The sequence below is a fragment of the Budorcas taxicolor genome, chromosome 1, assembly GCF_023091745.1.
Source record: "Budorcas taxicolor isolate Tak-1 chromosome 1, Takin1.1, whole genome shotgun sequence".
In the NCBI taxonomy this organism is placed as follows: Eukaryota; Metazoa; Chordata; class Mammalia; order Artiodactyla; family Bovidae; genus Budorcas; species Budorcas taxicolor.
In genome coordinates this window covers 17,507,786-17,521,405 of record NC_068910.1, presented here as the reverse complement: position 1 = coordinate 17,521,405, position 13,620 = coordinate 17,507,786, and the positions used below count along the sequence as shown (strand labels likewise).

Below are 13,620 nucleotides of genomic sequence, written 5' to 3'. Positions count from 1 at the left end.
CCTCTGCCCTTTCTCCTGCTAAACCCCATTTCTATATCCATGCCTGCCTTTATCTTAGATAATCCCCTCACTTTTGGTGGAGATACCCTCTGTCAGCTTCCTAGAAAAGGAGAACTGTTTGAAACCTTGCACGTTAATAAAAAATGTCTTTATTTGGACAGGTCTCCTCTTTACTATGTAAATATCTCCAACTGTGCCTGCATTCTCCAGTCCAAAGAATGTTCAACTCTCTCCAGAGGCAAAAAACCCAGTTTCTCCACTGGAGAAGAGCAGGCATAAGTTGCTCAGATGGGGAGCTGTGGGGATCCAACTACTTAAACATACTTTCAACTCCTGATTTTAGCTTGACCTCACCCCACGCTGGAGGTAGCACTTGGTGCTGTCAATCTTTTGGAGGTTCTGTGGTGAACACTGGGACCCAATGGGTTTATCCACTCTTACTGCCGTCTCGTAATTCCGCCTTCCCATATCTGCTTAATTAGTTAGCTCTCATCCACTGGGTTTTTAGTTTTTAATGTTTTTGTTATAATTTTCTCCTCTCCTATTTGTCCTTGAAGGGGTGTGTGTGTGTGTGTGTGTGTGTACATATACAAGATCAAATTTACTGCTGTTTTAGAGTGGCTTGGGGAGAAAGGAAAAGTAAATGCAGGTGTGCAATCTACATCATTTTCCAGATCATTTAAAACTTTGATTCTATTTTTTAAACTTAAAAAACAAAGTATCAGATTGGTATCATAATTTAATGAGCAAAACACTGCTTTCAATGAGCAGTACTAGTCTACCCTTGTGCTTAGAGTGGTCCAAGTGGCATGTGTACTCATCTAGGGAAAGGTCTAAAACAGAAAGGCATCTTGAATTCAGAGAAGCGTGTCATCTAAATCATCCATGTGAGCAAACCTAACTGAGCCTGCTTCCCCCCATTTTTTCAAACAATGAAGATCTTGAACTTGGCAATTAGGCAAGTTTGAACCTTGAACTTGAATTAGGCCTTGAACTTGAATTAGGCAAGATGAAAAGGTAGGCTGATAATTCTGAACTGCCTGTTTCTACAACATACTTATGAAAATATGTTAGAACACAAAGTGAATTTTCTACCATGGCCAAATTCACTGCCAGATAAGACACTCAACTTCAGGCTGTTTTCCTCTCTCATACAATTACGCTTTATGGAATAGCAGTTTCTTTATTAACTAAATAGAAAAGCAAAGTTATGAAGAAAGCACATCACTCATCTGGTACACATCCAAGTCAATTGTTTTATTACTATTTTTGTTCAGGAGCACTGGAATCAATGGTAATGTGTTACTGAAAATATAATTGATTTATTTCTTTTAAAAACTCTTTTAATAAGTTGCAGGATATAATCTCATTTGCGTGTCTGTGTGCACCTACGTGTAAGCCCAGGCATACAGTTACATATAAATGAAAAATGTCTAAAAGGACTTACTCTACCTGCTTTAGAGTAGCTACTTCTGGGAGTGGGTTGGTCAATTAATTTTTAATTCTATACTATGAAATGTTAAAATATCTTATTTATTATTTTTCAATTAAAAAAAGAAAAACACTTTTGCTCATCAGAGTTATCATATATACAATAAGGATTAAAATATATATACATACCATCAGCCAATATCAGCACATCTGCCAGCACTACTCACTCAAGAGCAGACTCAGCTGAAGCCCAGGTCACTCAGAATGGAAAGTCACATCTGACAAGATCAGATTTAAACCCCAGTAGGGCTATTTTTCACTCACAGTGGGGATGTCAGAATGAATTAGATAAGCTATCTGTTTCAAACTTGGTGACCTCCAAGCTTTAAAAAAAAAATTATTATTATTTTTTAAGTCAAGCATCATTTCTCTTTAGGTAAACTAGACAGCATATTAAAAAGCAGAGACATTACTCTGCCAACAAAGGTCCGTCTAGTCAAAGCTATGGTTTTTCCAGTAGCCATGTATGAGCCAGACTATAAAGAAAGCTGAGCACCAAATAATTGATGCTTTTGAACTGAGGTGTTGGAGTCTTGAGAGTCCCTTCGACTGCAAGAAGATCCAACCAGTCCATCCCAAAGGAAATCTGTCCTCAATATTCACTGGAAGGACTGATGCTGAAGCTAAAGCTCCAATACTCTGGCCACCTGATGTGAAGAACTGACTCACAGGAAAAGACCCTGATGCTGGGAAAGATTGAAAGCAGGAGAAGAAGGGGACGACAGAGGATGAGATAGTTGGATGGCATCACCGACTCGATGGACATGAGTTTGAGCAAGCTCTAGGAGCTGGTGATGGACAGGGAAGCCTGGCGTGCTGCAGTCCATGGGGTCACAAAGAGTCAGACACAACTGAGTGACTGAACTGAACTGAATTGAACTGAAATGGACTGCTCTGCCCAGATACCTCATCAGCTCTTCCAAATCATCAGGTGACACAAAGAATTCTTTGCCAACAGCTGAGAGTAGAGTGTCTCTGCCATGTCAGTCTGCTAGGCACATGGCAGGTGTTTTTCTGCCCCGGTTTGGGTTCTCATGAGAAATTTTTCTTCAGGTGTTGAAACTTTGCAGTGTGTGTGTGATTTTAAAATCTTGCCTTTGACAGGAGGCTAGCATTCAAGAGAAGTTAACTTTCTCTTTCAGCTTCTCCCAGAACTTCTCAAATGCTTACCCATCACAGAATATAAAGTTTAGAACTCCTGTGACTTGTTAGAAAGGAGGGCAAGAGAATACTAGCACACATATGATGAAAGCCCTCAGCCCCTGACTTCCTAGACACCTCCACAGGGACGACTTCAAGCAAAGGCACCTCATCATGACATTTTTTTAAAAAATTGTTCCCTTTTTAAAGTGCCCTTTGGATTCCATTCTTGAGTTCCCTGTATAAAGGAAAGAGAACAGTAAAGCCAGCAGAGAAGTCCCCAGAGTTCCTCTACCTGTAACACCTGCAGAGTGACAAAGCAAAGTGGGATTGACAGCCAAAGTGGGGTCTCAAGCCCGTAACCTGACCCATGCTAGCCTAGCAAAAACTTCTAAACTCCATGGCAAACTCTATCAGTTTCCAGAAAACTAGGTTTTTTTGTCTGGAGGAAAAAATCTTCTACCTCTCAATCAGCTGATGTCCCACTTCCATTAATAATCTGCAAATTGCCTTGAACTCCATTCCAGCAAGTATTCCAAGGAGCACTAAGTGCTCATCAGACCCTAATTTGTCCCCATTTCCCCTCAGTGTTCAGTAGAGTCTCTCCCATGTGAAAAATGGGCAGTGAAACCAAATCACAAAACATTCGTGCTATAAGAGATCTGCAAAGTCATCTGGTTCAGCCTCTTAGTTTCATATGGAGACAGTGAGGACAGAGAGGAAGTACCAGAGCCCAGACAGAGGCTGGGTCCCCGTCTCAAGCCTGAGGGCCCCCTACAGTTCTCATCACTGTAGCTCCTGCTGCTGTCTTTTCCCGTGTCTCATTCTATCTCCCTGTATGGTCATTGATTTGATGGTGCCTTTAAAATAAGGTAGTGGTTTCTCTTCACTGTTATCACAAGATATATTCGCTACAAAAAATTGGGAAAATACAGCTCTTCTTCTGTTTTTCCACTTATATAACTTGCACGTGCTTATTTGTACTGAACTTGGAAAGTACAGAATGGTACAAAGAACCAGGGGGAAAAAAAACAACAGAACCCATAATCCTGCCACCTGGAGGTCCCCATTGTTAACATTCTGGCAAACTTCCTCCCAATCATTTTTCCTAAACATTTCATGTAATTATTATATTGCATGGATACTTTTACACACTGCTTTATTTCACTTAGATATTTTTTCTATTGGATTCAAACAACCCTGCATATGTGTATTATATTTCTCTTCCTTCAGCAGGAACTCATTTATCTGTCAGAAGGGTAATCAGAAACTGAAATTCATAGTCACAGTTTTATTTTGTGGTTTTGGAGTCTTTTGGGTCTGTTTTATGGAGGTTGTTTTGAAATTATTTTACTGCCAAAAAGTTGTATGTACTTTCTTCTGTCTGTTTACTTGGATCCAGGAAAACCTCCCACTGAAGTGCTGTCTGGCCATATCCTGCCCAACACAAGCCAACATCAATACACGTGGATATTTGCATTTGAAATAAGATGCACATTGAAAGTGCCCATTTTAAAAGGGAAAATTACACTGATGTAAAAATAAATTTCTATTATATTAAATAAGGCCATAACTGAATAGTCATGGAGATTCAACTTTATATCCCCAAAGCAAGAACAAACAGGAGATAAGACTTTCCTTCCCACCCCGTATTCTTGGGGTCTAGGCCCAGGCAGTTTCCATTTCAGAAGTATCTCTCTCATGATTCTTACTCAGCCCTGGCTGAATAGCACTGTACAAAATCACGACCCTTTCTTTTAAAATCAGGCAAGGGTTCACTTGTGCATAAAGGTGAAAGCACACAGTAGGCCCAACATTAGCTCCCAGATGTTCATGCCACTTTGAGCACATGGAAATGTCTGGAGAGCCTTGTGGGGAAGATCCACTGCTGGAATAAACAGCATGTCAGTCAGTGGCTCACCTACAATAGTCATCAGACACCCAGTTTTTGTCTGAGTGGAAAGACTATGCTCTTAAAATCCACAAGTGAAACCAATTAAAGCCATCTCTGAGAATCTGATCTCTGTTGATATTCTATCTGGATATTTAAACTGGTCACACTACAATTAAAATGGAGACAGACACCATGTGTGAAGCAAGACCATATGTCAATGACATAAAGGTCTGCAGATACTCAGGCCAGTTCTGCTGGATGGAGACCATGGCATTCAGCAGTGTTGCAAATAATGTGGAAGTCTGGACTCTACAAATGCTCTTTTTCCAAAGGCTGCTCAGTAAAAAATGGCCTTCTGATGGACGGGCAGCATGACATTCCCTCCCAGCCCTCCATCCTCCTGCCCTCTGTGGATAGGATCGGAGATCACTCAGAATCAGTGATGAGACAGTGCACCTCCCAGGTGAGCTGGTCGTGAGCTAAGCACGCTGGTTCAAGGATTTATGCCACCATTCAAAGTTGAGATACAATAAAGGCCCAATGAAAGTGACAGAGAACTGTTAGTCCCTCAGTTGTGTCTGACTCTTTGCGACCCCATGGACTGTAGCCCACCAGGCTCCTCTGTTGATGGAATTCTCCAGGCAAGAATACTGGAGTGAGTCGCCACTTCCTTCCCAGGGGAACTTCCCAACCCAGGCATGGAACCCAGGTCTCCTGCATTACAGGCAGATTCTTTCCTGAATCATGGCCTTAGCCACCAGGGATGCCCCAGTGGAATAATCCTGGCGCTTGAAGGCCGGTCTGCCAGGTGGGGCGTGGCAGTGCTGCCAACCCGTAGGGGGCCACGCTTCCCTAGGACCCTGCGGCACTAGCAGAGCCAGCTGTGTTTCCAGCTCACCCCTCTTTCCATTATGGCCACCAAGTTACAAACATTTAACCAAAGGGATTTGGAAATACATATTTAAGAGAAAAAAGGTAATGCTGAAAAAGGCTGCGTCTCTAGTTACTGCTGAGTGCTGCTCTGCACTGCTAACTATGTGGCCTAGTTTAAGAGAGTCTGAGAGTCCCCGCTCTCAGTGAACAATTCTATTAATCCATCTAGGCATTTCTAACCTGTGAAAAGGAGATAACACACAGCATCCCATGACTGTGGTTAAGGACACTGTCTGGCACAAAGGTAGCTGGCTGTACGGTGACTGTTATAAATGGCATTTATTCCCCAAGTCTATTTTTAGAGTCACACATCATCTGTTTGAAGTATGAGCTTATCTCCTTTGCTAGGGAAATCTGATAACTTCTTGTTCCTGATGTTGCCATTTCCAACTCATTTCTAAGATACCCGAAGCAATAAATGTGTCATTGGTGTTTTAGAATAATTACCTGCAAGCTGTTGTTCAGCAAATCAAAGTCACTGTATCTCCTAACAATCTGTAAGAAAGAAAACAGTGGTGTTTTGATTCAGCACAAACCATCGATTTTCATTTCCTTATTTAATACTTATTGGCGTTCTAGAGTCAAGGCACTTGCATCAAGGGTAGCAGGGCTTATACCTGGAGCCTAACTTGTTTCACTTGGCAGCCCCAGAAAACAGACCGAGCAGTGTCCCAGAGTTGGCTAGGCTATGGGAAACTGGTTAATGCCAGCCAAATTCGCAAGATGCCAAGAGGTAAGAGAGAAGGGTGATGTTTTGAGGGTGAATAGCCCTTTAATTTTTTTTTTTTCAATTACCTAGGCACCTAGTTAACTAGAAAGATGAGTTAATAATTTACCAAAAAAAAAAAGTTTAACTGAACATGAAAACAAAGTAAATGGATGTAGACAGTTTTGAAGCTCTTCCATCTTTGCCCTGAATAACGCTGCCCCTCTCTGAGATCACAGCAGTTGAGAGGCTGGATGCACCTGCCAGCACCACCCTTCACCAACTCCCCTCCTGGCAACAGTCCACACCCACTGTCCACGCCTTTTCTCTTAGTTATGCTGGTGCCACTGACTATGCCACAGCAAATTACACTAGCTCTTCAGTCAGAGGGGAAGGAAGCTCTCTGGCTTTCAAATAGTTTTTCTAATGTTTATTGATGATTCTCAAATATTAGTGTGCAGAACTACTTGGAGATCATCGAGGACCCTACCCACCCAAAGGGAAACAAATTCAGGAGGTTAAGTATCTACATTTTTATTAAGTATTCCCCAGGCCTCTAAAGCACTGGATTTACAAGACTACATATAAGGTTGATTTTTCTGGTAGGACACTGTCCTTGAGCCTGCTTGGCATACATATATATCAAAAAGTTAAACATGGGGCCATACCTAATAATTGCAAGGGAGCAAAAGGTGGCATAGAGAATACTTGAATTCTAACCTTGTTCCGTCATGGACTTCAGTGTGATCTTGGACTAGCTACTTGACTTTTGAATGTAAAATGGGGCTAATGTGATGGCACAGAACTGGCTTTAATGGGCTAACTGAATTAACGTGCTTGAGCCAGTGCCTAACAATAAACGTTCAGTTCAGTTCAGTCGCTCAGTCACGTCTGACTCTTTGCGACCCCATGGACTGCAGCACACCAGGTTTCCCTGTCCATCACCAACTCCAGGAGCTTGTTCAAACTCATGTCCATCAAGTCTGTGATGTTATAATTATTCCAACTAAAAGTAGTTAGAATTTTCAGGCAAATACAAGACTAAGTACAGGCCTTTGAGGTCAAAGACTGCTTAAGGTGAGAGGTAAGGTTCAAGCCGGGCTGTGAAGGACAAGGTAAGATTTTTGGAAGATGGAACACAGAAGTCATTATAATTACTACAACAGGAAAGAAATGGCTCCTGTATAGAATTCAGCTACTCTCTGCAAGTCAACTGGGATGGAAAGGACCTCTAGATCTATATAGTAAGTTCTCTTTCTCTGAGGCCAACCATCAGGAAAGCAGGCCTTGGAGCTGTAAACAGACATCGCCGTGGTCAGTGCGGGACCTAGCCCTAGAAACTGCCCATGACTAGATTTAAGAGTCCATGAAATGCAGCATCCGAACTGCATGATGTCTAGGGCACGATCTCATCTTTCAAACTGGTGGACTGACGACTAACCTGCCCTACCCACACCATGGCTTCACGGGAGGAGGCTTGAATTATTCAACAGGAGGAACAAAACAAGTCAGTTGCCTACTCTGCTTACTCTGTGTCCAACTGGGGAACACATTCCTAATCTCTGCGGTAACATCATACATGAATTAAACCAAACAACTGAGAACAGAAAAGCCTTTTGTAAGAGATGTCCTAGATCTAAAGTTTTATAAAAGAAATACAATGTATATTTATGTGTTTTAGTTTTTGCAGATTTTTAGATGATTCCCGGCCAGAATTTTGTTTAAATATTTTTCCTGTGACAAAAAAAAAAAAAAAAAAGCTTACCTGCCAGCTATTTTCTGCGGAAATTCCTCTTTGTACCCGAATGATATATTCCTAAAAAAGGAGGACAAAAAAGTCTCTATTATAAAACCGAAATCAGAGGATCAAAAATATGATGTGAAAGCATCAGATAGAGTAAACTTCAGAAAAGATTACTAGAGACAGAGAGGGGCATAAAGATAAAAGGGTAATCTCATAGCAGGACACAGCAGTCTTGTGGCGTGTAGGATCCCAGTTTCCCAGCCAGGGATGAACCCGCGCCCCCTGCATTAAAAGCATGGAGTCTTAACCACTGGACCACCAGGGAAGTCCCCAAGACACAGCAATCTTGAATGTGTATCACATTCAAACACCAGAGCTGTAAAACATGTGAAACAAAAACTGACAAGGACTGGAAGAAGAAATAGACAAATACATCATCAGAGTCAGAGATTTCAACACCTCTCCTGCAGCAACTGATAGAACAACAGAAACCCATAAGGACAGAGAAGAATTCAACAAAACCACTACTGATGAAAAATTAATCAACAGTTGATCTCAGCAAACAATGAAAATTTTTATTGAAGACCTGGGGACTATTACCCAGGAGACATTCTTTCAAAAAGCTCTTGAGGACTGTTGGGCCTGTTAGAGGTCAAGGCACAGTTCCACAAGTTTTGCAGACAAACAGTTATTCATCAAATGACATATCAACTGTTTACACAACCCAGATCTGCAGGTAAGAAACAAGTCATACAAAGCAAGTCGTGATCATGGTGACTTCTTACTAGAATAAGAAAGAATGTTGTTTCTTAAACAGGTCTAGTTAATGCAGAAGCAGAATACATACTATAGGGGAGGGCTCTGGGAGGCCCAAATGGGCTGAAAAAAATTTTACATCTCATTTTTTTTTCTTGTCCTGCCATAAAATACGAACTTCATTTCATCATCATCAACCAACAAATGTAATCAGCATTTATAGAACAATCCATTCGACAATAGCAGAATACACATTCCTTTCAAGAGGATATACGGATGGCAAATAAGCACAGAAAAAGATATTCAACATTACCAGTCATCAATCAAATGCAAAGTAAGACTACAGTGAGATATCACTGTATTTCTATCAGAATAGCTCAAACAAAAAAATAATGATAACACCAAATGTTGGCTAGGGAAATAGCCAAATAGGGAAACTGGATCACATAAATCAACGGTGGGAATTTTAAATGGCACTGAAACTCTATAATATGGTTTGGCAACTTTCTTTTTTAATTAAAACATGCAGCTATCATTATGACCCAACTGCACTCCTGGACATTCATTCCAGAGAAACAAAAACTTATATCTATACAGTAACTTATACATGAATGTTCACAGCTATTTTATTGGTAATAGCCCCAAAGTAGAAAAGCCAGATGTCTTTAAACAGGTGTATGTTTAAACTTCGCCACTTCCATACCAGGGAATACTACTTGGCAACAAAAATGAACGAGCCATTGATACGTGCAACAAACTAGATGAATCTCTGGAGGATCCTGTGTGTGAGTGCTTAGTCACTCAGTCACATCAGACTCTTCGACCCCATGGACTGTAGCCCGCCAGACTCCTCTGTCCATGGGTATTATACAGCCAAGCATACTGGAGTAGGTCACCATGCCCTCCTCCAGGGGATCTTCCCAACCCAGGGATCAAACTCAGGTCTCCCCCACTGCAGGCAGATTCTTTACCAGCTGAGCCACCAGGGAAGCCCGTCCGGAGGATTACATGGAGTGAAAAGACAATCCCCAAAGATTATAAACTACATGTCTTCACTTAGACAATATTTATGAAGTGACAGAATCACAGATATGGAGAACAGCCTATTGGTTGTCAACAGTTATGGCTGGGGTAGCAGGCTGTGTGTGGAAGGGAATCAGATCTGTCTACAGAAGGGCAAGGTGATGTGCTATGGTTTGAATGTCTCGGTCCCCACAAGGTTCACATATTGAAATACTAACTCCCTAAAATGATGGTATTAAAAAGTGGGGGGATCTTTGGGAGTTACTTAGGTCATGAGAGCAAACCCCTCAAGAATGGGATTAGCACCCTTACAAGAGAGGCTCCAGAGGGGTCCCTCACCCCTTCCGGCACATGGGATCGTTTGAGAAGGTGCTAGCTCTGAACCAGGAAGAGGACCATCAGAAGGCAGCCATGCTCGCACCTTAGTCTTGGACTCTCAGCCTCCTGAACCACGAGAAACGAATCCGTTGTGGACAGGCCACTCAGTTCATGGCATTTTGTTCGAGCAGCCCGAATGGACTAAGACATGAGTGTGTCTGGGCCGATGGAAAGGTGCTGTATCTCCACTGGTCAATGTTAATATTTTGGTTGTGATATCAAGTTTAGCCAGACATTACCAATGACAAACTCGGTAACAGATATATGGGATCTCTGCAATGTTTCTTACAATTGTACGTGAATGTGCAATTATCTCAAATTTAAAAAATTAACCTTAGGCATTCAAAATTAGTTTAGTAGAATCAGAGGACTAAGATTAATGATTTTTCCTGCTCAAAGTTTGCATATAAGCTTTTCCGTTAGAAAAGGCTATGGTTAAGAAAACAGGTAAAAAGGTAGTATAGGTATGCAGTGATAGCATTTTCCAAAGAAACCAAATTCAGTGACACCTCCCCCTCCTCCCAAGCTGCCTGATCATTGGAAGCTGCCTGATCCTGGGGAGCAAGGAGAAGCGAGAGAGTTAAAAATACCATTCCCAAGACTTGCTAAATCAGAATCTACAAGATAGAAATTAGGAATCAGAAGTTTTCATAGCTTCCCCAGGTAATCAAATAAGCAGGAAACAAGAGACCTCGCTCAGCCTTCTGCTTACACACACAGGGACTTATGATGAAGCACAGAAAAAAAACAGAGACTTTTTTTTCCTCAAATACTCAGAATTGTTTTAACATTTTGGGATGCTATGATTCAGGTATTACTCACAGTAACTACTCAACAAATGCTTAATCAACACAGGACTCAACAAATCCTTTCTACTGAATTAATTCTGAATTTAAAAGTTTATGTAGAAAATAAAGCCAAATAAGCCTTGTTAACTTGGCAGCTGAATTTAAAAATAGATCTTATTACACTATCATTCATTTCCACTCTGTTTAGTTTGCAAAGGTTGATAAAGTTCACATAAGCCGACATTTCCGCCTACTCTGGACTATGTTAAGAATGGTACATTCAACAATATCCACTCAATTACGAGTGAATCAACTACATGGCTGGCATCCTGCTGAGCTGGTTTCATGTCAGGTTATCATATAAATATTTCAAAACTGGCTTGTGTAGTATGGCAAATCTCTTAAGCAAAATGTCAATGCAATTATTTCTGAATACATAAAGATAAAATGCTAAAAATACCTGGCTTTCTTGTATTTGGAGATCAGTCTGTTAGCTCTGACATTTTCTTCTTTTCTCCGGGTTCTCTTACTGGAGATTGTCTGGGCTTTTACATTCTTATAGTAAAGCTAAAATCAGCACATATAATTGAGTACTTCCAAACAACCACACGCAAACAAGTTTTGATGTTCAAATTGGGGGAAACTGTTATTTCTCGAAAATCACTTCAAGCATCCATTGCTTCACTATCATCTGTCAGAGGAATAACACTAACTTTCAAGGGCTTCCCTGGTGGCTCAGTGGTAAAAAGTTCGCCTGCCAATGCAGGAGGCACAGGTTCCATCCCTGATCGGGGATGATTCCACATGCTACAGAGCAACTAAGCCCGTGCACCACAAGTACTCAGCCTGCGTGCTGGAGCCCCAGAGCCGCAACTGCTGAGCCCACGTGCAACGACTACTGGCTCCCGCAAGCCTAGAGCCCATGCTCTGCCACAAGAGAAGCCACTGCAATGAGAAGCCCGTGCATCGTGCCCGCAGAGCAGCCCACTCTCCACAACTAGAGCAAAGCCCGTTCAGCAGGGAAGGCCCAGCACAGTCAAAAATAAACAAACAAAGTGCAGTTCAATGCTGAGCCCTTGGTAGATGCGAAATAAACACTGCTGTCCTGCTTGATACACTTTGAGTTTAAACTTTAGACCTGTGTTTTACAAAGATGTTGCTGCAGATGATAAACATCAATTAAGCAGTTATCATGTCCCAATCCCTGTGCTTTTGTTCATGCTAGGGGTATAACTCCCACAGTTTGACTCCAATCTTCCCTTTGTAGATACACAGTTTAGGGGTTTTGTTTTGTAATTTGGCTATAAAATGGCATGCAATAATGTTGAGGGAAAGCATTTGGCAAAAGGAAAGCAATAACTCCAAGATGGGGCTGGGATCCTGAGGTCAGAGGGGTCTCCCTGGTAGCTCAGTTGGTAAAAAAAAGTCCACCTGTAATGCAGGAGACCCCAGTTCGATTTCTGGATCAGGAAAATCCCCTGGAGAAGAGATAGGCTACCCACTCCAGTATTCTTGGGCTTCCCTGGTGGCTCAGCTGGTAAAGAATCTGCCTGCAATGCAAGAGACCTGGGTTCGATCCCTGGGTTGGGAAGACCCCCTAGAGAGGGGAATGGCTACTCACTCCAGTATTCTGGCCTGGAGAAATCCATGGACTGTATAGTCCATGGGGTCACAAATAGTCAGACTGGGATGTCCTCAAATGACATCCTAATTAATGTTTCTGCCAAGACACTCTTTATGTTGACATCAGTGTTTTTTCCCAAAGAAGGCAGATCTGTCCCAGAGATCTGGCAATGCCTAGAGACATCTCTGGGTGTCACAGGATGAAGAAATGCTATGGGAAGCTGAAAGCTAGAGGCCAGAGATGCTGCTAAACATGCATGAGGCACACGGGACAGCCTCACAACAAGAGACACCCTGGCCCTACATGTCGACAGTGCTGATCGAGAACCCCAGGTCCAGATTCATCAAGTGAAACAGGTCACTCCAGTCCATGGAGGCTGGGGATGCAGCGGGTGGAAGAGTTAGTTCTGTCATCGCCTGTCCTCTCCTGCAGCCGGCTGCACAGCAACACCATGGGTGACACGCGCACACCCGCCAGAGGGCTTGCTTAATCACCGGTAGCCTCAGAAACCTCGCTGTGCTTCCCCTGTAAACACACATAAAGACACCTAAAGGCTCCAGTGTTGCCCTCAGGCCCCGTCTGCTGTGTGGTTACAGACAGAAGAAGACAGTGGGATATTGGTAAGCGTGATTTTGCTCAGAAGTATGTTCATTCCACTTGAAAGGAGCAAGTTCATCCCTAAATATTAAAAAAAAAAAAAAAAAATTTTTTTGCAGAGTGCCTGAATGTCACCACCAAGCCCTACTAAAAGGAAATACCTTCACCTCAAATCCCTGATTCGTAAAGCAAACATAGCACAGCTGTTCTACTGCTGCTATCAGGCTGAAGCTCTGATGAAAACCGAGAGAAGAGAGCCCTGGAGACCAGCAGGAACCCAACATTTGAAGGCAGGCTTCCACCTCCAGAGCTGCAGTCAGCAGCCCAGAATGTCTCAGTGCATCACCTCCCTCTCTGCCACCCTCTCTGATGTGGAACAGAACCTGCAGGCTCTGGAAGCGATGACAGACACTGGCACAGAAGGGAGAGCTCAGAGCCCTGCGGGGCGGCTCTGCATCACACAGACCCATGCCGGCTGCCCGGGCTGCCATCTGCAGCCACTTCCCCAAAGGGCCTCCTTCCTGCTCCTCTTCAGGACACCACATC

At 42.6% G+C, this 13,620-nt stretch overlaps 1 protein-coding gene across 5 annotated transcripts in view; it reads right to left on the bottom strand.

The window, feature by feature from the left end:
* The window catches only part of PXK (PX domain containing serine/threonine kinase like), an 83,012-nt gene that overhangs the window by 47,616 nt on the left and 21,776 nt on the right, over positions 1–13,620 (bottom strand). For all 5 annotated transcript variants that reach the window (XM_052642138.1, XM_052642146.1, XM_052642153.1 and 2 more), the window contains exons 2-3: positions 7,930–7,980; positions 5,906–5,953 (exon numbers count right to left, since the gene is read on the bottom strand). In XM_052642138.1, coding sequence (XP_052498098.1) covers positions 5,906–5,953; positions 7,930–7,980 — 99 coding nt within the window. The remainder of the gene's footprint in view (positions 1–5,905; positions 5,954–7,929; positions 7,981–13,620) is intronic.